Below are 26,811 nucleotides of genomic sequence, written 5' to 3'. Positions count from 1 at the left end.
CAAACTAGATAACTCAAAATCCGTCAAACTTTTTACGAGGTTGTTTTCTCCCATTGTTTGCTAGCACTGCTACTTCCTTCATCAAATCTAACTTTTTTCGTTGTAGCCCAACATGGAACTACAGGATGAATGTGTGGAAACTTCTTAAGGAGTGATTTTCTCCTAGTGTTTCTTAGCATGCGATACTACTTCATTGCAGTAATCTAGCATGTTTCGTTCACTATAGCCCAACTTTGAACTGCTGGACAAAAATGGAAACTTTGGCCCTCCTTTATCTATCAAACTTGAATTCTCAAAATCTGATAAAATCTTTAAGTAGTAGTTTTCTGCTAGTGTTTCCAAGCTTGCAATGCCACTTCCTTGCAATAATTTCTTTCATTCATTGTACCCCAACATGGAACTGCAAGGCAAAAATGCTTTTCTCTTATTTTTTTTCTAGCATGCAATCCTACGTCCTTGCAATAATCAAGCTTGTTACACCTATTGTAGCGAACCTTGGAATTGCAAAACGAAAGTGGGAACGACTCCCTCCATCTACCAAACTAAATAACTTAAAATCGTGGTAACTTTTTAAGGAGTGGTTTTTAGCTAGTGTTTCCAAACATGCAATGCCTTGAAATAATTTCTTTCGTTCATTGTACCCCAACTAGGAACTACAAGGTAAAAGTGGTTTTCTCCTTGGTTTTTCCTAAGATGCAATGCTACGTCCTTGCAATAGTCGAGCTTGTTACATTTATAGTAGCCCAATTGAAATTGCAGAACAAAAGTGGGAACAACTCCTTGCATCGTCCAAACTAGATAACTCAATCTTGGAAACTTGTTAAGGAGTGGTTTTCTCCTAGTGTTTCTTAGCATGTGATACTACTTCCTTGCAACAAACCAGCATGTTTCATTCATTGAAGTCCAACTTTGAGCTCCTAGACGTAAGTGAAAACTTTGGGCCTCTTTCCTCTACCAAACTAGAATTCTCAAAATCTCAAAAACTTATTAAGGAGTGATTTTCTGGGAGTGTTTCCAAGCATATATGATGCTACTTCCTATATCATAAGCCAACAAACGTTGCACTTGGGATATAGAAAAAAAAAAAAAAAAAACTTGAGTTCATTTGATCTTTACTAAAATAATATATAATTTTCTCTAGTTCTTTTTAGTTTATTTTAGTAAACTGTTTTTCATCATTAGTTAAAATTAAAAAGAAAACAACTTTTTATTTTATTAAGTTTCGTAGTTAAATTTATTACATAAAATAATAATTAGTATTTATATAATTACAGTATGTTGATCCAGAGGATACACATTAATCAACTGTTGTTTCTGGACCTACTTTAAATTGAAAAAACAATTTATTTTCACTTTTAATCATAACGTATCAATGTATCATCTCATATATTTTATTTAAAAAATTGAGAAATAATGTTTTTTTATCATTTTCAATGTTTTTTATGCAAACATTTAAAAATAAGAATAAAAATAAAAATAAATGACAGTTATATAATTAAAATTAAAAAAACATTTTCTTAAATCAATAAACCGTAATATTTGCCAATGAAAGAGCATGCGCCTCACCAAACAAACCACTGACTGACTGCATTCGTGGATCCTTATTACCTACCAGCATCAGTTTTTACTTTTATACGTAGGATTTAGATTTACAAGTGTACTCGTGAGATTACCTTTAAAGCCGGGTATAACACAAGATTTATAGTCTACAAGTAACATCACATGCACAATAACATACCAGAGTTCATTCTATAGGACTTTTGCAATATTAAATATTTATGTACACTAAATGGGATAACTGGAAATCCTATAAGCGTATAAGGTTCCCCAAAAGACCTGGCAGAGTGAGAAGTGAGGAGGCTTCGAATTAACCTCGACAACCTATTATCTACCCCAGATGAATGTTCACAGGAAATAAGAGCAAAGGCAAGTTTTCCCTACAACTACACATTCCATATCTTATCGAAATAAAAAGCAAACAACATTCTTCTCATTAGCAAAGCATAAAAGATTCTGCCGCAGAGAGAACAGAACAATCAGCCTGTCTGTTCAAGATTCATAAATCCGCACTGAATCTCGGATCTCCTGACGACAAACGGGACATTTGGGTGCCACTTCACGTTCAACTGATATGGCACACCCTTGGCAACACACAAGATGCCCACAGGGAATGAAGACAGAACGCCTTCTCCTCATTAGACATATAACACATAATTGTCCATCTGGAGCATCTTCAATCTCATCATCCATCTGAGGTTCAACATCACTCACCGCTTGCCTTTGTTGCTGGAGCTGCCTCTGTTGCTTCCACTGTTTCCACTTATTCCAGTTCCTGAAAACAGGCAGAGTTTAATGGATTTCAATTCAACCCTAACCACCAAAAATTACCAATAATATTATTTCAAATTCTGATTATTGTCAAAATAAAGGGAATCGTCATATGACAACAAAATTTAATCACTCGTCTATTACACACAATCACCCAGATAAAGTTTATAAACCCAAGACAATCCACTGAGTTTATTCATTCGCAAAACAATCTAAAGCCAGATACAATTAACAAAATCCAAAGCACCACATAAAAAATATAATAAATGGACAGGTAACTCAAACCAACGCACCTCACAACTGCATAGCCAAGGACCCCAACTGACATTGAACCAAGAGCAATACCACCCCAAAACAGTATTTTTGTTTTGATGGAAAGATCCATTATCATCTGATCTTTACTCAAGTCAGACCTACAAAAGCAATGACAATTACCATAAGCAGCACTTCCACATGCTGAATCATTTATTAATATTTACCAAAATATAAGCACTCAAATATTCAACTACGAGGGGGTAAATCAATAATTCAGTATTACTCTTATTAATACACCACCAAAACCAAAATGATAGACTTGTCATAGGATCATTTGTCAAAAGCAATTTATACTTCGCAAATGGCACCTCTGCCCGCTGAGAAGAAAATTCAAGCAAATTTGATCAAAACCGCATATTCATGGATCCACAACTCCTTATTCATGGTCACCAATACAAATTAATTAATTCATTATAAAATCAAAATAGCCATAATCATTCTACCAGTAAAGTGACATTTCCACTAGAGTGTATCCTACTGGATACCAAAGGTATAAAAAAAGGAAGTGTTATGATAACTTCAAATGAAACAATCCCCACTACTATACCGAATGTATAAGAATACCAAATGGTAGAGATTTTTTCATGATCAACAATATAATAGTTTATTTCAAAGAAAAGAAACTTACAGAAAATATGGTAGATATTTGCACGACTTAATTTCAGCAATTCCATTTTTTAAACTGCAAAGGCCAACAGCAGTGATATCCTTCCCCAATGGAAGAATTTTCTCTTCATCTAGTAGTCCAACCTGCAGGCAAGAAACATATAATGACATTTCGGAAAATGTGATTTACCAAAGATCAACAATTTCACACGAGACAGAGACACAACACCAAAATAGATTAATTGAAAAGTGAAATAGTACATGTATAGAGATTGAACATGCTATCCACTGCAAATAAGCAATGAGAATATCAACTCACCGGATATTCATGCCCAAAAAGTGCTTGCAAAAAAGTATAAGGAGAAGCAGTTATTGGTTGCAATTTATGATAGACTGTTGTCAAAGGTAAAGGATGTCTTGAGCCATCCATGTTTACAACAACATACTCAGCATTTGGCCGCCGTCCAACATCAGTTAGAAGAAAAGGCACCTACAACAAATATATCGTTAAAAAATCTAGAAAACATTTCATATTATCATTATTGTACCTCAAAATATTTTTCAGTATCTTACATGATCATTTTCTAGTGGGATAAGACTTTCCTTGTTATTGTTGTTAGTAGTTGTTAAAATATTTCATGATTTATTTCCTTATTTTGTTAAGATTAGGAGTCTAGTACTAGTGTAAATAGAACTTACTGCTTTTCATTTTTATCATCACATACAATAAATCAGTATTATATTTTATAATTGTGAGCTTGATCTATCTTTTCCTCCTCCATCTTTTCCTGTAATTTCAAGATATATTATATGTGCTAGCTATTGAAACAAGTTAAGATCAAAGGTGAAAAAACAAAAGAGAAACCGAAAGACGCAACATAATCCTCTTATACAGAATAGCGAATAGCAACAAATAGTGCCACAATGGTGCTGTCACAGAGCGTCATGGTCACTGGCTGCTACAAGAAACTCATACCATTGTATTTTTGTGTTACATGAATACTGGCCAAAATCACAGCTGAGACTGGCTATTTATTCCCTGTTCACACCTCAACCCCTCCATTTTCCAGTCAAATCGAAGAAGCCCCACACATGTTCCGGCCAAGATCATCCCTTGCAGCTTCCTCTGCACCATAACTTTCTTCCTGTCATTCTATCTTCTTTTTTGTCTGTTTATTTTTTCTTGTTTTTCTATCTTCCAGTTCAGCTATACTTCAGTTTTTATTTTCTTATTTATTCTTTTCCTATCTTTCAATCTTTTTGATATTGTCAGTTTAGCTTCTAATAAAATCCACATACATACAACTTTTTACTTTCTTATTTATTCTTTTGCTATATTTCCAACTTTTATTTCATCTTTCTAATTTGTTGACTTTTAATTCTTCAATCTAAAACACTTGGACAACTTAATATAATAATACCAAAAAACATTCCTATCCTCTTATTATGGGCATGGGGAGTGGTGGCAGGAAATTGACATTAATGTCTCTTCACACCTCCAACCTCTGCATTGCAGCTCAAAAATAGGGGAGGGTAACAGGGCCTTTGTTGGCCCTTGCAATTTAAACTATGACACATCTTTAATAAAAATGACTATTTCTTATGGTATGTGATTTCAAGCTATTATGACATGTCTTTGAGATATGACATTTTGAATATATCTTAAGTTTTGAGTATCTAATATGTACATTAGAAATTGTTTGTATTATATTAATTATGTTCAGTATAGCAGTCACTCCACAATCTACTATTGCATTTTTTTTTAGTTTCTATTCTATGCCATTATCCAAGATCGACTACTATGCCTAAGCAGGCAACTATTTACAAGAAAGATATCATCAAATCCCTCAAATACTATTAATTAGCTCATGTTCAAGCCATTGCAACTGAAAGTGGATCCTGTTCAAAATGCTGGCCTGTTCTTACTAGCCTAGGTTATGCTCAGCTGAAGCATATCCATGGTCCACAATCTTATGCAGCAATAGATTCATTAGATTGCATTATATATTATTAAAAAAAAAAAAAAACACTAATTGATTATGGATATAAAATAATATACTAAGATATATATACTGCATAAGCTAGGACAGAGTCTTCTTTGTTGTCAAATATGGTGATTCTTTTATCCTACTCAATTATATATACCAGTCTCAAATTTAACTGCGTGAAATGCAAATCAATTGACAGGATTATACCAGAAATTTTTTACATTATGAACCTCAATATTTAACAAAGTTATGCATCCATTACCTTCCTTAAAGATGTAGACTCTTGCTGTCTCCAAGATCTTGCAAATATGGCTCGAAGATCAGAAGTCCATCCAAATAAGCCTTTCCATTCATTGTATATACACTTCACAACATTCAACATTAAATAAATAAATAATTCATAAATTAGTCTTATAATTCACAAAGTTAATGGAGGTGGTGAAAAAAAGTGGAATTTCTGAAATGACAATCACTACACACTTGATTCGGAACAAAAATATGTGGTGGTGGTGCAAAGTAAAAAAAAAATATACATATGTGAAGGTGCAGACTAAACTGGAACTTAGAGTGCGCTTGTCGGTTTCACCTACTCAATCTAAGCCCTTAGTGTGTGTTGGTTTCTCATCTGTAAACATATTGCTTTTCTGTTGTATGTTTGGGAATTCGTTCCAAGAGAAACCCAAATACACTGTTATTCTACAAACAGCTCACCCCCTGTCTTGTTGGGATGTGTCTTTTCAGTGGAAATAATGCAATGAACCTTTGTCATTTTGAGTTGGTTTATTTTGCAGTGGCACTAATCTCCAGGGATTTGCTTGGTTGAAATTGTGATGCAATATTTGCATATTATAATAAACTACAAATTTGTCAGAAATTCCACTTTTTGGACTTTCCAATACCCACATTAAACAATACAGACCTAAATTCAAATTACACCATAACATAATCCCAAATTTTCGAATTAAACCCTAACAACGGTGAATTTCGAACAAACAAGCAAAATTCCTTTGTTCAATCGATCATTAATCGCAATAAATTAACCAAATTTCGAGCACAAAAAAGAAAAAATAGAGGTTACCGTTTGAGTTCTTTGAAGAATAACGCCTTTATCGCCGGACTCGCGAGAAACCAAGACACCAGGTCTCAGGGTTTTCCAGGTGCCATCGACGGCTGACTTGGCGTCGACGGTGCCGCGGACAATTACGATTATGCCACCCTTGGAGTTTCCGTCGCCGTCGGAGGGTATCTCGGCGAGGAGGGATCGGAGGTCGGAGACAGAGAGGGAGGGGGCGCGGCGGAGCTTGCGGAGGGCGGAGGAGGTGGCGGTGAATTTGAAGAGGGTGCGGACGGCGGCGTAGGCCAAGGCGAAGCCCAAAACGGCACCATCCAAGGAAAGGGCGAGCTGAGAGAGAAGGGACACTAAGGCTTGCTCCTGATGAGACATTGATCATTCATTCATTGCTCATTCTCATAGCAAATGCTGTTTGCGTTTCCACAGACCACAATCCACCACGTCGGTCGTCGTTTAGTTTGTTCTAGAACTACCACCGTAGAAGAACCGACCGGGTGTTAAGCTTCTCTCAATTAAAAAATATATATATTATACGTTAACTTTGTAATTAACTAAAGAATTATTTTTCTTAGTTATATCAAATTATTTGCCGCTACACTAGCAGAAGGTGACATGTGGTCTAGATATTATTATTATTTTTTTGTTTATATATAACGTTTCAGTTTGAAAATAATTTTATATTATAGTAATTTAAATCTATCTATAATTCTATTATTCTTACCAAAATCCAGGATTAGTATAGATCAGGGTGGATGTGACCAAAATTTCACATGTCGGCTTTAGGATGATCTTTGTTGAGAGGATAGGAGGGGGATCCTGCAAAAAATCAACTAAGAACATGAGTTAGGAGATCAAGGAAGTATATGCTTAAATAAAGCTCCAGTGAGAGAGAGACACACACAGACTTGTTGCTCGTGTACTGAAGTGTGTGAATGATCGTGTAGAGGATTTGATGGAACCTGGTATTTATAGGAATAGAGCGTAGTTGCGGGTCCTTGTTTGTAGGGATTGTTGTTATAGTCTTTGCAGATAATTTTTGGCTTATGAATAATAGTCGGAGGTTGTAAATAATGTTAGAGATAAATTGTAGCTTATAAATAATAGCTAGAAGATAATTGTACCTTGTAGATAATGTGTGACTTTGTAGATAATTAATTATCTGTCAATAGATAAAGATATTCAAATATATCTGTATATTAATAGGTTAGAGATAACATGTCAGCTAGGAAGCCCGACTGTTAAGGACTTGGTGTTTGTGCTCCTATTACAGGGCTAACGTGGAGGGTTGACATGTGTTTCGGAATGCCATGTTGGATGTCATGTGTATTTTGTGGGTCCTAAACAGTATATAAACCCCCAAACTCTAAGTCGGCTTGCGGGTGAAAGAGATTATCCAGTGTCGAATGAGATTGTCCTATGTCGAGGGAGTTTGTCTCATGTCCGGGGTAGTAGTCTTAACAAGTAGAGGATGACGAGTTTGTCGAGCCCCCAAGTGATGAGAATCCCAAAACTGCCCAAATACAGGGACCAATGACCAGGAGTAGGACTAAACAGTGAGAGCATTACTCTACAACAAATGGTATCAGCCATACTTGACAAGGCCCAAGTGGAGAAGGATGAAGGCCCAAAGACACTACCAAGAATCTTGATAAACTAATTTGAAGGCCCATGTCAAATATTTTTTTCTATTTTTCGTTGTAATTTTAATTAAATAAAATTGGTGCCTTTTCAGCTGCACCTCTGCTACACTATATGTATTGAACTTGTTTTCAATGGAGGGGACTTTTGACATTTTGAGAAAATACATGTGAGAGCTTCTCTTTGGGTTTCTTGTGGAACCAATCTCAGACTTATCAAGGTAACTGTTCGCTTCCGGCAAGTGCACCGGATTGCATAAGTAGTATAAAACGGTAAAAACTGACTATCGAACTCTCGGAGAACTTGTGTTATTTGGTAAGCTATTTCAGCAAATAGGTGTCTGGTGTGTAAAGATAAGTGTGAATATGAACAGGTGTGTAAACTATCTGTGCAAAAAGGAAAATCACGCGAAAGAAATGATGTGTAAAAACAAGTAGAATACACGTTGGCCTTCCTAATAGGTGTCTGATGCTAAAAAGATATTCTCTATCTAACAATGCTCATGTGTTCCTATGGTGTCTCCTGAGATACTAAACCCTGATTCCTCATGATAGTTTAGCCTAATCCTGATCAAGCATCATCCACAGATTCCTCTTGTTAGACTAAACTTAACCAGGACCGCATTAAGACACACATACACAACTAAATTATCGCACCCCGATTCCTCGTGATAGTACGACAACTTAGCCCTGTACTATCAAGGACTTTAGAATCAGACCAGTTTCCACTGTTGAATGACCCTAACAAAGCATGCATCTACGTGATCAAGGTAAAAGCATACTAGAGTGAAAAGCAGATAGCACAGAGAACACACAAAACATCATTAAATAGATAGAAATATATTTACATCAGGTACCTACAGGGAAGATCCAACAGATGATTTAGCTTTTCATAACTAGGAAGCCTTCTTTACAACAAAGAGAAGAACAAGATGAAAGATTGCAAAAATACAAGTGGTGCGGATGTCTCCTTCACCTCTAGGATCTCACAATCACTCACAAACTCATCTCAAGCTCTCAAACCGGCTCCTGCTTCAAGCTCTAGTCTCTACAGATCTTCACACAGCAAAATCTCTCAAAACTCTCTAGAACTTGGACCTTTCTCTCTCTAGAATCTCTAGACATGCAAAGCTCTGAATCCCAGCCCAAACTCCCTTCACAAAATCTGATTTCTGGCTTAAATAGGTGGCCTTGTTCGTGCTCGTGCGCTCAGCGCAATTATGAACCACTTAGCGCACATTAGTGAATTTTGGCTTAGCGCGTGCCTTTCTCACTTAGTGGATGGACTGAAGTGGTGCGCTTAGTGAGATAAAGCAATGCGCTTAGTGAACCTGTACAACTCATCTTCTTCCAGAGTCTTCCTCGCGCTTAGCCCATGAGTGTTGTGCTTAGCGGACGCTCACTAAGCTAGCAGATTGGCTTAGCAAGAAGATAAAAAACAAAACTTTTCAAAGCTTGCCTAATTAACCTGAAATTGAGAGAAAATGATTATTAATCACACAAAATGGAAGTACTAAGTATTTATTACCTATACTTAACAGAAAATACTTATAATACTACAAAATAACCATAAATTGGAAGAGTTTGATACAATTTACACAAGTTTTATACAGAAAAGTTAGTCGTATTCACCGACTAACAGTAACCCTTGTGGCATCTACCAAACTTATCTTCCATCTTTGGAAGTGGCGTCCTCCAAATTCTGTGACATGTACCAAGCGATCCGCTCCTAGTAAGGATCACATCACCAAGTATGGACCAGTGTTGTCTAGTGTCGGGTGTGGTAACCTCAACAAGTATGAGAGAATTGCAGGTCAATGTTGCTTGTTAAGTACTTGAGCTTGGACAAGTGTTGTTCAGGCTACTTCTGTCAAGTTCTTCGAGATGGACATGTCTTTGATGTGTCAGGTAAGGGAAGTCGTCGGATTTGACAACTATACCTTTTTCTGATCGTTGTAGAGTGTATTGAAGACAAACGTACATTCTATTTGCTACTGCAGGCGTGTGCGGTGCACACACAATACTCTTGCATACGTGTCACTTGCAGAGTGGGCACGTACTGGAGTCGTGGTTCGTGCATGAGTGGGGGTGAGTTGTGGTGTGAAATTTTAGGGCACCACTTCAGCTCACGCTAGTTACTGAAGAGTTCGTCTCCCTTTTTAAATGGAGGGGACGTTTGATTACGGGTCACTGTTCCTTCTTGAAATTTCCTTGCTCCCTTGCTTTCTTGCTTACGGTTTCCCCTTTCTTATTTGTTCACTTTTTTTTTTATTTTTCAAGGTACTTTCGTCTTCCACAATGTCTTCATTGTTGTCTGACTCTACCATCGGCATGGGCGACAATGATATGGGCTCGATTGAGCAACCTATAATGGACCAAGAGGTCATTTCTATTGGTGGTTCCTCATCAAATGATACTCATTGTAGTGCCTCTGGCAGCGAGTCCTCCTCTTCGAAGAGGGTAAGGACCTCACGTCGAACTGGTGAAGGCACTTCTTGCCCCTACGGGAGAGTGCGACCTTCCGCTGCTACTGGGGAGCTTGCTCCGATTACTATGATCCTTCCCCCTTCTGCTTCTAGGGTTGTGAGGAGAGGTAGTGGCGGTAGAGATGTCAGATCGTCTCTCCATGTGCGACGTAGCCATAGTGTTGGGTCACCGCCGTCCACCACTAACGTTGTTGGCTATAAGTGGGTGAGGGAAAACATTCTGAAATACAAGTCCTCTCTCACCTCGGCGATGAGTGTTGCTGCTATTCAACGCCATGTGAAACTGGTGAGCCCTGAAAACTCCTACAAGTTAGCCATTTATGATTGCGGGAGTGATGATTACCGGTTCTTGAGTGTGACATCAGACAGTCGACCCTTTTTTTATGTATAGGTGTCTTTTTGAGGTCTTGGGTCTCATTCTTCCCTTGACCACTTTCGAATGTGCTCTGCTAGAGCACTTGAATGTAGCTTCCTATAAACTCCACCCAAACAGTTGGGCAATGGTGAGAGCTTTTAAAATTCTTTGCCCTTTATTCAACATCCGGCCTAGTGTGTCAGTCTTCTTGTTTTTCTTCCAGTTAAAATTAACTTGCAAGATTGGTTGGGTCTCCTTGAACAATGTGTCCAAGAAGCTGTTTGAGTTTGACTCAAACATCTTTCGCCACTTTAAGGACCATTTCTTTAAGGTCTTGGCTATTGATATCGTGGTTAATGGTTTGCTATTGATGTTCAACAGGGACGTTTTAATAGCAGTCTGGCCCTACCAGATTCAAGTCGTATGACGAGGATTTGCTGACCCTTTGGAGAGGGTCGAGAAGGCTATTTTGGAGCAGCTATCGGCCTCGCTAGACGCACAAGAAATTCTTTTTCTTCCTTTGGAAAGCAATCTCCTCGCTGCCTTGGATGGTAAAGTGCCTAACCTTGCCCTCTTTTGTGTCTGAGGTCGGTGTCGGCCAAAGCTAACACTTGCTTGTTTTGTTGTTGCTTGTTTTGCAGGTATTATGAGTGACTTCACCTGAAGGCCACTCGTGAAGTAGGTTGAACCTATGGGTGGGATTGTGCCACTGTCTACTGCTACTGTTGTCGGAGAAGGGGGTTAACTAGTTGATAAGGTTTGCCCTATTGCTATTATTGTTGGGGTTGCCTCTAGTGTTCCTTCCTTTGTTTTGGCTAATAGGAAGTGTGATGATGGTGTTGGGCCATCTAGCTGTAAGAAGTCGAAGGCCCCTATGAGCCTTCTTGCCCTGAGGCAGGCTACAAGGTTGGCGCTAGGTGCAAGTCACCCTTCGATCGTGCAAGATGTGATTCCGGCTCCACCAGTCATCAAGGCTCGAGCTGTTGATGCTGCTACTCCTATTACTTCTGCTCCTTCACCTTGTCTTGTTGTTGCTGTTCAAAAGGCCACTCCTACTACAACTAAAGTTAGTGTGCTAGCTACTTTTTCTCATTCTGATGTGGCGTCGTCATCCACCATTGTGGCACCTTTGCTGTGTGTCGGTGTGACAACCACTAGTGCTCTTGTGTCAACCTTTGATAAGAACCTTATTAGGTCAGCTGGGGTGCAAAACGCTATGGATTCTGCCAAAGTCTTTATCAAAAAAAGTTTGGCAATTTTGGAGGAAAATGGACAAAGGCACCAAGAGGCTTTGCACAAGGTGGCATCCTTGGAGGTAGAGGTTGCCAAATGGAGGGTTACTACTCACACTGTTTGGAGAATGGAGGGTTACTACTCCATTGGAGCTTGTAGGCCTAGGATCTTCTTCATCAATGGATTCCTTTGCTTCTTGGAAGATGAATGGCAGTGGAATGGAGAAGGAAGAGAGAGAGGAGACGCCACTTCAAGGAGAAGATGAGTCTAGAAGAAGCTCACCACCATAGGAGGTCATGGATAAGAGCTTGGAGGAAGAAGGAGATGAAGGGAGAGGAAGAGAAGAGCACGAAATTTTGTGATCTAAAAGAGCTCCGAAATCTGAAGTTTAATTTTCAAATGATCAAAGTTCCAAAAAAAATGCACACACATGACCTCTATTTATAGCCTAAGTGTCACACAAAATTGGAGGGAAATTTGAATTTCTATTCAAATTTCACTTGGATTTGAAATTGAATTTGTGGAGCCAAAATTTCACTAATTATGATTAGTGATATTTAGTTATGGTTCAGCCCACTAATCCCAGATCAAGTCCAAGATTCTCCACTAAGTGTGTTTAGGTGTCATGAGGCATGTAAAACATGAAGGACATGCACAAAGTGTGACTATATGATGCGGCAATGGGGTGTAGCAAGCAAATGCTCACCTCCCCCTCTAAAATTTAATTGGATTAGGCTTCTCCCAATTCAATTAAATTTATTTTCCAACACACACATCAAATATTCACTTAATGCATGTGAAATTACAAAACTACCCCTAATACAAAAACTAGTTTAGGTTCCCTAAAATACAAGGGCTAAAAAATCCTACATTTCTAGGGTACCTAACCTATATTATGGAGCCCTAAATACAAGGCCAAAAAATAATGAAACCTTAATCAAATATGTATAAAGATAAGCGGGCTCATACTTAGCCCATGGGCCCGAAATCTACCCTAAGGCTCATGAGAACCCTAGGGCCTTCTCTTGCATCTATGGCCCAATCTTCTTGGAGTCTTCTATCCAATGCCCTTGTGGGGTAGGATTGCAGCAAACGCCATCGTCGCTTTTGCTGAGGTCATAAGGTCGAACTACCAACTGTCTTCCAAAGTTGGTGATGTGTTGGGCAAGCTGTTTGGCACCAGGTTGTATGGTGATGGTTCAGACGTTGCAAGGATTTACAGGTGGAGATAAAGGACCTAGCTGGCAAGTTGGAGGGCATCACGTCGGAGAGGGACGAGCATGCGAAGGTGGTTGTTGACTTAGAGGTTCGACTTAAGGAGTTGGAGTCCAGGTTATAGGAGTCTGAGCTGTGAGCTACCAAGGAGAAGGAAGCCCGTAAGGAGCTTGAGGAGGAGGTGCTCGTTTACAAGAAGGAGGTTGTGGAGCAGCATGAAAAATGATTCAACAGGGCCATCTGGTAGGCTAGGTTCTACACCAAGGACCTTGACTTGGGTCTCTTTGACCCTTTCAGGATGTGAAGGATGGTGTCCTACTTGACGAAGAAGACATTGTTGTGGAAGAAGAGGCTGTTGATGAAGAGAAAAATGTTTCAAAGCAAGGGGATGATGCCTGTGACTAAGCTGCCTTTGCCCTTATCTTCTTTTCTTTTGCATGGTTGGATTTTGACCGCATAGGTCCTGTAATGTTGACAATTATTTTTATTTTTTTTTCAACGCACATATTTTTCTTCGACGACGAATTTCGCACTGTTTATATGTGTCTTGTGTGTATATCATGTATGTTGTCTTTTTCTATGCAACACTCTATTACTTATGGTAGTATGAATAGATCGTCGTGATGATAAATGTGAAATCTTTAACAGTGCAGGAAGCAAGACCTTGTTGATGTAAAGGTAGGACCGTGGTGGACTTGTAAAAAGTAGATGATATGAAATCATCTCAAGTTTGATTTCAACTTGGTTAAAGGTCTTGTCACCCATCTTATGGGGCTTCTTTTTGCTTTATGCAGCTTCTCCTGTGATGTTTGTGAGGAGTATGTTTAACTTTCCCCTGGTTGAAGGTCTTGCCAACCATTTGGGGAGTAGGTCGCTTGACATGCATAGTTCCTCCTCTGATGGTTATGAGGAGTAAGTATGACATGCACCTGATTGAAGGTCTTGTCATGCAATTTGGTGATGGGCCATTTTGACCTAAGAGACTTTCTCCTCTAATGCCTATGAGGAGTAAGTGTGACTTACACCAGATTGAAGGTCTTGTCATGCAATCTAATGATAGGTCATTTTAACCTGCGAGACTTCTCCTCTGATAGTTATAAGGAGTAAGTGCAACTTCCACCTGATTAAAGGTCTTGCCAAATAGTTTGGTGGTAGTTCGTTTTGTTAAACTTGAACCTTTGACGGTGGTCGCCGTAGTTGCTGCGAGTGAACGGAGCAAGGGGAGGCCTTGGGTTTTGTAGGAGTGCATACCAAGGGCAGTCCTTGGGTTTTTGTACTAAGGGCGGACCTTGGGTTTTGGAGGAGTGCATACCAATGGTAGACCTTGGGTTTTTGATAGACTTGTATTCCTGCACAGATAAAAGATCAGAATAGAAAAGATTGTCAAGGGTAGACCTTGCGTGCCTTGAGTACTTGTGGAGATAGAACTTAGTATAAGGAAGGGCTCACTAAGGGTGAACCTTGGGTTTGCCGAGCCTTAGACCGAGGACATGTTTGCTTGGGGTTTTGTCAAGCCTGTGGAGTTGAGTCAAGGCTTACCAAGGATGGGTCTTGGATTTTGTGAACCTCTGAGGATTACTAAGCATGGAGCTTGGGTTTGTCGGGTCTTATGTGCAACATAAGTGTTGTGTTCTTGCATACATGACTCGTTGTGGGTGGCATGTACTGGAGACGTAATGGCATATTCTTGTATACGTGCCTCTTACAAAGTGGCACGCACTGGAAACATAGTGGTGTGAATCAGTAGGACTCACCAAGGGCGGACCTTAGGTTTTACGAGCCCTTTGGAGGATCAACTAGGGAACTGTCGGACCTGGGTTTTAGGCATCGTGCTCTTGCATACATGGCACTTGTCGTGGGTGACATGTACTAGAGATGTAATACCTGTGAGGATAACCAAGCACGGAGCTTGGGTTTTTAAAAAAGATTATGGAACTCAATAAATCAAGATGGGGGTGAATTGGTTTTCAAACAAAAAGGTACTTTTTAAAAAATGAGTTACGAAAAAAACTTTTCTAAACGAATCTATCACAAAACGAATATGAATTGAATGTAATCAATACTTAATCAATCCTTCCTTACACTTGACCTTTCATTAACTTCCTTTCTTTCATAATCATAAAACTTGAATCTTTAAAACCTTGATAAAACTTGAATGAGTTGATTAGACATTGAATGAGTGAAAGATACAAACAAAATAAAAAGACACAACCTTTTATATTGGTTCACTCTATATTTCTAGATAAGCTAATCCAGTTATCTAATCCACAACCAGAATTAGATTTCTACTATGCATCAAGAATTCTTACAAGCAATCACAATCAATCTATAATTCCCACCTTGGAAAAAGAGACTAAGGCATCCCACACTAGGACCCTCTGTGAATATAAGCCTAAGAGAACCCTACTCTTAGCCTAAACTAAAAAAAAAAACCTATTCCAGCATGTTGTAAGGAATTCACGCATAAACACAAGACTGTGTAAAAACCATACACATGAAAAAACCAAGTAGGAGAGATACAACTTGACCAATCTTTCCACAAAAACCTTGCTGGATTGAGACGTTGATCTTCTTCTACTTAAAAGAAACAGCTCACTTCCCAAAAAAGATCTTCCAAATCAAAAGATTAAGAAGTTGTGAGTTACTATAAAGTTTTTTCTTCTCTTCTCTCATTCAACAATGAAAGCACGAAATCTTGCTCATTATGAGGCTAGGAAGTAATTTTCAAGATGTATTGAGTATTCTCTAATGATCTCATGATGTGTAAATGTGAACACAAGCTGGTTATTTATAAAGAAAATAGTTATAGCCGCCTGTAATCAATTAAATTTATAGGGTAATCGATTATTTCAATGAAGTAATCGATTATATTATCTAAGTAATCAATTAAAGTGTTCATCCAACATCTAGAAAATACCTAAAGAACAATGTAATTGATTAGATGATCTAAGTAATCGATTAAAGTGTTCTTGTTCACCTCTGAACAACTTAAACGAGAGAGAAGTAATAGATTAATCTATCTAGTAATCGATTAAAGCAAAGACTCCTGAAAAAAAATTAGTCATTGTCTCAAACAATAATGTAATAGATTAAAGTGCTACCGTAATCGATTAAACCGATACGAGACTTAACTCTACAAGCTACATACAACTTGTTGTAATCGATTACAATGAGGTTGTAATCGATTAAAGCAAATAGTTTTTGCCTTTGAAGAAAATTTTCTTCACTCTAACCATGATGATGCATAGTGCAAAAAAAATATCAAATGTATAGTACTAAGATGCAACAATCAAGATAACAACCAATACAAATGCCACTCAAAGGAGTTGGGCATGTAAAAGCCAAAACTTATTCTAAAACATCTTCAAGCTTTTCCTTAAGCTTCAAGCTTTAGCCTTGGATTGTTCCATGTTGTTGCCCCCCTATCTCTAACAGCATTGTTAAGTCTTATGTGAAGCATAAGTGTTGTGCTCTTGCATAAATGGAACTCACCATGTGTGGCATGTACTAGAGACGTAATGGTGTACTCTTGCATACGTGCCTCTTACAAAGTGGCTTGTATTGGAGACATAGTGATATGCTCTTGCGTATATGTCACTCGCTGTGAGTGGCATATACTAGAGTCATGGTGGTATACTTTTGCATATGTGCCTCTTACAAAGTGACACGTATTGGAGACATGGTAGTGTGCTCATGTGCACATTTCATTTGCCATGGGTGACACATATTGGAGACGTAGTGGTGTGCTCTTGCATACATCTCACTCGTTGTGGGTGACACGTACTGGAGACGTAGTGGCGTGCTGTTGCATACATGTCACTCGTTGTGGGAGACACATACTGGAAACTTAGTGTCGTGCTTGTGCACACATGTCACTCACTATGGGTTGAAAAGATGATGGAACTCAATAAAACAAGAGAGGGTGAATTGGTTTTCAAAACAAAATGTACTTTTAAAAACAGTTACAAAAAAAATTTTTAATGGATCATATTACAAACAAATATGAATCGAACATAATCAATACTTTATCAACCCTTCCTTAAACATGATCCTTCATTAACATTCTTTCTTTCACAATCATAAAACTTGAATCTTTGTGAAAAACTTGATTAAAACTTGAATGAGTTGATTAAACCTCGAATGAGAGAAAAAGATTAGAACAAGAGAAGCAAGACACAATCTTTTTATACTAGTTCACTCTCTATTTCTAAAAAATCTAATCCAGTTATCTAATGCACAACTTGAATTAGATTTTCACTATGCATCAAGAATCCTTACAAGCAATCACAACCAATTTACAATTCTCATCCCGAAAAAAGAGCCTAAGGCACCTAACACTAGGGTCCTTTGTGAATATAAGCCTAAGAGAACCCTACTCTTAGCCCAAACTAGAAAATCCTATTCTAGCATGTTATAAGCAATTCATGCATAAACACAAAGACCGTGTAAAAACAATACACAAGAAAAAGCAAGTAGGAGAGATACAACCCGACCAATCTTTCCACAAAAACCTACCTGGATTGAGAAGGTGATCTTCTTCTACTAAAAAGACACAACTCACTTTCAAGAAAAGATCTTCATAACCAAATGATTAAGAAGTTGTGAGTTACTATAAAGCACTTTTCTTCTCTTCTCTTATTCAATAATAACAACACGATATCTTGCTCATTATGAGGCTAAGATGTTAATTTTTAAATCTATGTAGTATTCTTTATTCATCTCATGATGTGTAGATGTGAACACAAGCTGGTTATTTATAGAGAAAATAGTTATAATAGTCTATAATCGATTAAATTTATAAGGTAATTGATTATTTTAGCAAAGTAATCAATTAGATCATCTAAGTAATCGATTAAAGTTTTCATCCAACATCTGGAAAACAACTCAAGAACAACGCAATTGATTAGATGACCTAAGTAATCGATTAAAGTGTTCTTGTTCACCTATAAACAACTAGACGAGAGAGAAGTAATCGATTAATCCAACTGGTAATCGATTAAAGCAGAGACTCCTAAAAAAATTAGTCATTGTCTCAAACAACAGTATAATCAATACGAGATATCGGTAATCGATTAAATCAATATGAGACTTAACTCTTCAAGCTTCAGATAGCTTGTTGTAATCGATTACAAAGAGGCTATAATTGATTAAAGCAAAGAGTTTTTGCCTCTAAAGAAATTTTTCTAACTTAGAAACTTATTTTCATACCAACCATGATGATACATGATGCAAAATAGATATCAAAGTACTAAGATGGATCAATCAAGATAACAACCAATGCAAATGTCACTCAAAGGAGTTGGGCATGTAAAAGCCAAAACTTCAAGCTTTTCCTTGAGCTTCATGCTTTAGCCTTAGGTTGTTCACCATGTTGTGCCCCCTATCTCTAACATGGGTGACACGTACTCGAAACGTAGTGGTATGCTCTAGCATACATGCTACTCGCTGTGGGTGCACGTATTGGAGACGTAGTGGCGTGCTCTTGCATACATGTCATTCGTTGTGGGTGACATGTACTGGAGACTTAGTGGCATGCTCTTGCATACATGTCACTCGATGTGGGTGACACGTACTAGAGACTTAGTGGCGTGCTCTTGGATACTGTGAGTCGGTGAAAATGACTAAAATTTGTGTATAAAACTTGTATAAATTGTATCAAACTCTCCCATTTTATGGTTATTTTGTAGTGTTATAAGTATTTTTTGTTAAGTATAGGTAATAAATACTTAGTATTTTCATTTTGTGTGTTTAATAATCATTTTCTCTCAATTTCAGGTTAATTAGGCAAGCTTTGGAAAGTGTTGTTTTTCACTTTCTCGCTAAGTCAATTTTGCTGGCTTAGCGAGCGCCCGCTAAGCGCAACACTCCTGGGCTAAGTGCAAGGAAGACTCTGGAAGAAGATGAGATGTACAGGTTCGCTAAGCACACTGCTTCATCTCTCTAAGCGCACCGCTTTAATTCACTAGCACTGCTTCAATCTCTCTAAGCGCACCACTTCATCCCTCTAAGCGCGCTAAGCCAAAAATCACTACCGTGTACTAAGCGGTCCATACGTGCGCTAAGCGCACGAGCACGAACAAGGCCACCTATTTAAGCCTGAAATCAGATTTTGTGAAGAGAGTTTGGACTGGGATTCAGAGCTTTGCATGTCTAGGGTTTCTAGAGAGAGAAAGGTCCAAGTTCCATAGAGTTTTGAGAGATTTTGTTGTGTGAAGATCTGTAGAGACCAGAGCTTGAAGCAGGAGCCGGTTTGAGAGCTTGAGATGAGTTTGTGAGTGATTGTGAGATCCTAGAGGTGAAGGAGACATCCTCACCACTTGTATTTTTGCAATCTTTCATCTTGTTATTCTCTTTGTTGTTAAGAAGGCTTCCTGGTATGGAAAGCTAAATCCTCTGTTGGATCTTCCCTGTAGGTACTTGATGTAAATATATTTATATATATTTAATGATGTTTTGTGTGTTCTCTGTGCTATTTGCTTTTCATTCTAGTATGCCTTTACCTTGATCACATAGATGCATGCTTTGTTAGGGTCATTCAATAGTGGAAACTGGTCTGACTCTAAAGTCCTTGATAGTGCAGGGCTGAGTTGTTGTGCTTTCACGAGGAATCGGGGTGCGATAATTTAGTTGAGTATGTGTGTCTTAATGCAGTCCTGGTTGAGTTTAGTCTTACAAGAGGAATCTGCGGATGATGCTTGATCAAGATTAGGCTAAACTATCATGAGGAATCGAGGTTTAATATCTTAGGAGACACCATAAGAACATAGGAGCATTGTTAGATAGAGAATATCTTTTTAGCATCAGACACCTATTAGGAAGACCAACATGTTCTCTACTTGTTTTTACACATCACTTCTCTCGCGCAATTTTCTTTCTTTTTGCACAGATAGTTTATACACTTGTTCATATTCACACTTACATTTACACACTCCAAACACCTATTTGCTGAAATAGCTTACCAAACAACACAAATTCCCCGAGTGTTCGATACTCGGTTCTTACCTTTTTATACTACTTGTGCAATCCGATACACTTGTCGGACAGCGAACAAGTTTTTGGCGCCGTTGCCAGGGAACTTCTTTTTATTTGGGAAGTTAGCTCGTTTTTAGGTGTCTATTCTTTATTTGTTATTCTTTGATTGTTTTTGTGAATATTTGTTTCTAATCCCTATTTTCCTTTTCTTTTTTATCTGGATAACCGTTATTCTGTTAGTATTGTATATGCATAGATCTCCCACATGCAATTTAGTTCCTCTGGACTTAGAAATTGAAGCTACATTGCGAAGGAACAGGGCAGAGAGGAAAAGGAAACTTCTGCAAGACAAAACAGTTGCATCCATTCTTGAGTAGGAGACTCATTTCTCTGACTTATTATCACCTGATTCACCATCATCAAGGGAATCCGCCACTCAAATTCCTAAAGCCATCACCATGGCAGAAGACCATGACTAGAGGATTACCCTTGAGGATTACTCAAGTAGTTCAGTACCACAATTTTTCACCAGCATTGCACGTCCTGAAGTGCAAGCTAACAACATCAATTATCCACATTCCTTAATTCATTTAATACAGGGGAACTTATTTCAAGGATTACCTAATAAAGGCCCCTATGCACACTTGACAACGTTCGTTGAAATATGTAACACTGTTAAGATTGCCGGTGTACTAGACGAAGCTATTAGGCTCAGCCTTTTCTCATTCTCATTGGTAGGAGAAGCCAAGAGGTGGCTCCACTCATTCAAGGGCAACAGTCTAAAAACCTGGGAAGAAGTTGTTGAAAAGTTCCTAAAGAAATACTTCCCAGAGTCCAAGACTACAGAAGGGAAAGCTGCAATCTCTTCATTTCATCAGTTTCCTGATAATTCTCTAAGTGATGCATTGGAGAGATTCATAGGCTTGTTGAGAAGAACTCCCACTCATGGGTTTTCCGAGCCAATCCAATTGAATATGTTTATAGATGGGCTGAGACCACAAACCCAGCAACTGTTAGATGCTTCTACAGGGGGAAAGATAAAACTGAAGATCCCGGAAGAAGCAACTGAGCTGATTGAGAACATGTTAGCCAGTGATCATGCCATTCTACGAGACAAAACCCATCAACCCACGAAGAAAAGCTTGATAGAGCTCTCATCACATGATGCTTTATTGGCACTGGACAAGTTGCTTTCTAAGCAACTTGAGATTTTAACAGAAACACTCGGTAAGCTGCCAACTAAGTTGTCTATGGGTAAACCTACACACTCTTCTATTTTGCAGGTGACAGGTTGTACCATCTGTGGTGAGGCTCATGAAACAGGCCAATGTATTCCCACTAAAGAAAACGCTCAAGAAATTCATTATATGGGAAATCAACAGCGACAATGGTATAATCAAGGAGGATTTTCAGGCTTCCAGCAGGGTCCCTATAATTAACAAGGATAGTGGAGGACACACCCTGGCAACCAGTTCAACAAAGACCAGAGTGGGCCTTCAAACAGGCCAATCCAACAAGGACCTAACATATTCCAGAGGACTACTAAGCTGGAGGAGACCTTGACTCAGTTTATGCAGGTAACAATGTCAAATTATAAAAGCACTGAGTCAGCACTGAAAAACCTTGAGGTCCAGGTGGGACAACTGGCCAAGCAGATAGCAGACAAGTCATCCAACAGTTTTGTGGCCAATACAGAATAGAATCCCAAGGAGGAATGAAAAACTTTGATGACAAGGAGTAAAAGGTTTGTGGAGGCTGAGGATAAGGATAGTGTTGTGCATAAAAAGAAAACTGCTGACAAAAAAAGTAATGATGGCAAGAAAAATGAGGTGAGAGGTGAAAGTAATCAAGAAAAAGAGGAACAAATAATGGTCAAGAATAAAGAATTGAAGGACCAAGAAAAAGAAAAAGAAAAAGAAATAGAAAATGAAAAAAATGAAAAAGAAGAAAAAATAATAAGAATGCAAAGAAGAGTAGGAGTGAAAAGGCTGTGGATGAAGGTGTGGAAGTACCATATCTTGTGGTACCTTCCAAGAAAGAAAAAGATCGTCATCTGGCAATATTTTTAGATATTTTCAGGAAACTGGAAATAACCATGCTCTTCGGAGAAGCTTTGCAGCAAATGCCACTCTACTCTAAAATTTTGAAAGATATGTTAACAAGGAAGCATAAATATATTCATCAGGAAAACATCATAGTGGAAGGAAATTACAGTGCTGTGATCCAGAAGATCCTTCCACCCAAGCATAAAGATCCTGGGAGTGTAACTATTCCTTGTTCAATTGGAGAAGTCAATGTGGGAAAAGCTCTTATTGACCTGGGAGCCAGTATCAATTTGATGCCACTCTCCATGTGCAGAAGATTCGGAGAGTTGGAAATAATGCCCACTCGAATGACTTTACAATTAGTTGACTGCTCCATTACCAGGCCATATGGAGTAATTGAAGATGTGTTGGTTAGAGTAAAACATTTTATCTTCCCGACAGACTTTGTGATAATGGATATCTATGAAGATATTGACATCCCTGTAATATTGGGAAGGCCATTCATGTTGACCACAAGCTGCATAGTTGATATGGGGAAGAGGAAGCTGGAGCTAGGTTTTGAAGATCAGAAAATTGATTTTGATTTGTTTGTTGAAAATAAGCCTGCTCTAGAACACAATGTTAGCTTATAGGTAATGGAAGGAGGTCAAGAGGTTCTGAAAGTAAGAACCAAAACATAAGATTACCCAGTGAGGTAAAAGCGTCAAGCTAATGACATTAAAGAAGCGCTTCCTGGGAGGCAACCCAATTTTAATTTCTATTAATTTTGTTCTTCATGCATTTAATCATTTGGAACTTGCTATATAATTTGTACATAGGAGTATATCAGCCAATCTTTGAATGTTTAACATAAGGGTTTCAAATTCTTGGAATAAGGACTAAAAAAAAAATAACTTAGAAAACATTTTCTGAAAAATAGTCCTTTCGCTAAGCGCAAGCCTCGCGCTAAGCACATCTCTGTTCATGCGCTAAGCTGCGAGTCTCATGCACTTAGCGCCCAACCCTTGCATCTGAGGCTGATTTGGTCCGCTAAGCTGGCCAAGGTTGAGGTAAGCTAACTTCAATTCGATCTGAATTCAGCTAAGCTTCAGCCTGATCGCTAAGCGACAGCTTATCCGTGGCTAAGCGTGACCTATTGTCGCCAAGCGCAATTCTTTATGGCCATAATTGAGGTCCATGAAGCTAAGCGCCAGTCATGGCACCTAAGCGAGATTCATTGCGACAATATGAGCGCTAAGCGAGTCCCTCTCAGCTAAGCGCATGCTCCTTTATACTTAGGATGAATCATTTTAGCTAAGCTAGCCAGAGCCTGGCTTAGTGAGAGTTGCAGCTTTTCTAATCTGCAGACCTTGCTAAGCGGACTTACCCTCGCGCTAAGCCAAGTCTCTGTTCAAAAAAAAAAAACTGATTTTGAATTTGAAACGTCGGCTAAGCGCACAGGTCCGCTAAGTGAGCCTTGTTGAGAAACCAAATGTCTCTCTTGCTCGTTTAGCGCAGAGGTCCACTAAGCGAGAGTATCAAAAAACTGCTTAAGTGAGTGTAATAGCAGTTACACTCACATTTGCCAGATTTCGAAAACTTCGTCTCTACATTCTCTCTCTCCAAAAATTTGCACATTTTGCATCTATGCTTTCTTTGTGCATTTTCGACTTTGAAGCATCAATCATACACCATCCAAGTAAGTTCCTTGATTCTTTTTTCTCTTTTTCTTGTCTTAACTTTAAGGTAGAAGACTTCAACTGTAGCTTTAGATTTTTAGGGTTTTTATGTTTTGTTATATTTAGTTTAAGATTAGGGTTATATACGCTTGTATACTGAATTGAGTATGAGGCACACATTGGATGTCCGATATGCCTTTTAGAGGCTTGAAAAGTGCAAGAAAACGAACTGCATTTTCTGGAAAACGCGATGAACTCGCTAAGCGAGCATGTTGCGCTAAGCGAGTTCATCAATACTCATTGTATGTAAGCATTATCTGAAGAACTTGCTAAGCGCATTTACCGCGCTAAGTGAGTTCATCTTTTGAGGATGAACACTCATCCTCTTGTTGAACTACCTATGGCTAAGCGAGGCTGAATTGATAAGCCCAGGTAACTTAACCAAATTTTGTGTTGTAAGCCTTACGCTAAGCCGAGTTTACCTGAGCTAAGCGCATTTCATCACAACAACTTTTAGGCTAAGTGAGCTTAGCTTCAGGTAAGCTGACATGTTATGTTTCTCAGAGCGTGCAGAGCAAACTGTATCTCGCTAAGCGCCTATTGTTAATTTTAGCCTTTATTGTTGTTGTTTAACTTGAACGATTTTGGTCTAAGGAATTTTGAGTTCTTTTTAGTTACAGAAGGAATCAAGGAAAAGAGCTAGAACGGAAGACATCCCTTCGTCATCCACTCCAGCTCCTCCGTCAGTAACTGTATGACAGGATGTCCAAAGCTCACTAACTTTAGTTCCTATGCTACATAGCCTATTCCAAGGACAGTTTATTATCATGCACAGTCTGCAAGAGTTGGCTCACAATAGGCCAATCATATCTATGGAACATTTTCTTGAGTAAGTAGCTTGGCTTGAAGCTCAACTTCCATTGGTGAGACCCAACAAGGCTGCTCCGCCTGAGCCCACACCTGTGCAGGTCAATTCAGAGCCAGCTAACCCACAATCTCCAGTGGTGAATCCACCTTCTTCGCCTGAGCTTGAAGCAGTTCCCCCTATCTCCTCCTCTGATTGTCATTTCTAACACATCATCAGATGAAGCAGCTGCTCCTCCTGATTCACCAACTGTAGAAACAGTTGACCCCCCTGTTTCCCCAATTGGAGGAATTGCTGATCTTTCTGATTCGTCATCTGGAGAAGCTGTTGCTCTCACCGATTCCCCAGTTTAAACACTTTTTGACATTGTTAATTCTGGATGTCACTTTTTGCTTTTTGGGTTATTATTATAATTATGGTTTCGTACAATATTTCCTTTATATACACTGCTAGTTTTATTTATAAATAGTTGGTATGCTTATTCTGAAGCATTTTGAACAGTTTAACTTGGTTTTTAATGAGATAGCAGTAAAACACTTTTATCTTTTTGTGAAAAATGGTCGTATGCTTTTATTTTGAATTGAGTGCATGATTGTGATGGAGTTTGTGTTTCTTTTCATGAGTTTGAGCAAGTATGTATGTTAGACAAAGAAAGAACAAGAATGTGAACTTGCATTTAGAATTGTTAGTCAGTAGACAAATTGATCGTGAAAGAAAAGCTTGAACCAAAACCGGTGAAAGTGTGACCTTAAACTGTGAGTGAATGACTAGCTATGAGTAATAATCCTTGCATGAATATCTGAATTTTAGAATGAAATGTATCAACTAGAACATGATGAAGGCCATGATTGTACATGCACAAGCCTTTTGACCAAAAAGCTTACCTTAAATTATAATTCTATCATTTGCACCCTTTTTGAGCTGAATGAGTTTGTCAATAAATTGAACCCTGAACCTGAGAAAGCCCTTCTGATTTTGTTTATACATTTCTGACTTTATGGCATGAGATGAAATTCAAAGATTAGACCTCTTGCTAGTTGTTATTAATGAATAGCTTAAACACTTGTGCTTGAGTGAAACAGTGTTGGATAAGGTGGCCTCAGAATAATTAAGAAGGGGGGGGGTTAATTATTAACGTGTCTTGACTAATTAAAAATTTATCCTTCTTAATGTTACTAGATTCAACTAGGCTTTTACTACTAAGTTAAGAAAGTAAAGAGCAGAAACAAAAACTTAACCAAAAGTAAAAGCGAAAATTAAAAGTACACAACGGAAATTAAAGAGTGTAGGGAAGAAGAAGACAAACACAAGATTTATACTGGTTCGGCAACAACCCATGCCTACATCAAGTCCCCAAGCAACCAACGGTTCTTGAGATTTCTTTCAACCTTGTAAAATCCTTTACAAGCCAAAGATCCACAAGGGATGTACCCTCCCTTGTTCTCTTTAAACAACCAAGTGGATGTACCCTCCACTTGAACTGATCCACAAGAGATGTACCCTCTCTTATTCTCAGTATAACAACCCAAGTAGATGTACCCTCTACTTGTACCACAAAGGATGTACCCTCCAATGTGTTAAGGCAAAGGATTCTCAGGCGGTTAGTCCTTTGAATCTATGTAAAGGGAAACAAAAGATATCTCAGGTGGTTAGTCCTTTGAAATCTTTTGTTTAAGGGGAAGGGAAGAATCAAAAGAATTCTCAGGCGGTTAGTCCTTTGAATTCTCTTGGAAGAGGGAGAAGGGAGACACAAAAGAACTCAGGCGGTTAGTCCTTCGATTCTTTTGGCAAAAGGAAGAAGTGAATGAAGAAGAGTAGCACAAGTTTTTGAACAATGAACTTTTCTTGGAAGAGAAAGTATTGAACAAAAACTCTTAGAAAGAAGTTGAGAAATAAATCAGAAATTTATATAAAAACTCGTTATTAAAATTCATGCTATGGTCACATATTTATAATCATTTGATGACTCAAGTTAAAGTTTGTGACTCTTGGCAATTTCTTTAAAACTAGTCACTTTTTAAAAATTGTGACTCTTT

General features: G+C 38.4%; 1 protein-coding gene across 1 annotated transcript; it reads right to left on the bottom strand.

Annotated features, from left to right (window-relative positions):
- Positions 1–1,723: 1,723 nt before the first annotated feature.
- Positions 1,724–6,681, bottom strand: LOC114397648 (E3 ubiquitin-protein ligase SPL2-like). The gene is made up of 6 exons (XM_028359793.1): positions 6,316–6,681; positions 5,500–5,601; positions 3,569–3,739; positions 3,272–3,393; positions 2,622–2,741; positions 1,724–2,332 (listed from the first exon to the last, which is right to left on the bottom strand). Exons 1-6 carry the CDS (start codon positions 6,679–6,681, stop codon positions 2,050–2,052), a joined length of 1,164 nt encoding a protein of 387 aa, XP_028215594.1. The 3' UTR covers positions 1,724–2,049.
- Positions 6,682–26,811: the final 20,130 nt, after the last annotated feature.

Source organism: Glycine soja, chromosome 18 (genome assembly GCF_004193775.1).
Source record: "Glycine soja cultivar W05 chromosome 18, ASM419377v2, whole genome shotgun sequence".
Classification (NCBI taxonomy): Eukaryota; Viridiplantae; Streptophyta; class Magnoliopsida; order Fabales; family Fabaceae; genus Glycine; species Glycine soja.
Note: the sequence above shows the minus strand (reverse complement) of the source record. Positions and strands in the feature narration are given on the sequence as shown.

Excerpts from the sequence above, each read along its gene's own strand:
- LOC114397648 (XM_028359793.1), bottom strand. The coding sequence starts at position 6,681 with ATGTCTCATCAGGAGCAAGCCTTAGTGTCCCTTCTCTCTCAGCTCGCC. Across the intron at positions 3,740-5,499 it reads AGTCTACATCTTTAAGGAAG|GTGCCTTTTCTTCTAACTGA; the intron begins GTAATGGATGCA and ends TATTTGTTGTAG. Across the intron at positions 2,333-2,621 it reads CTTGGCTATGCAGTTGTGAG|GAACTGGAATAAGTGGAAAC; the intron begins GTGCGTTGGTTT and ends GCCTGTTTTCAG.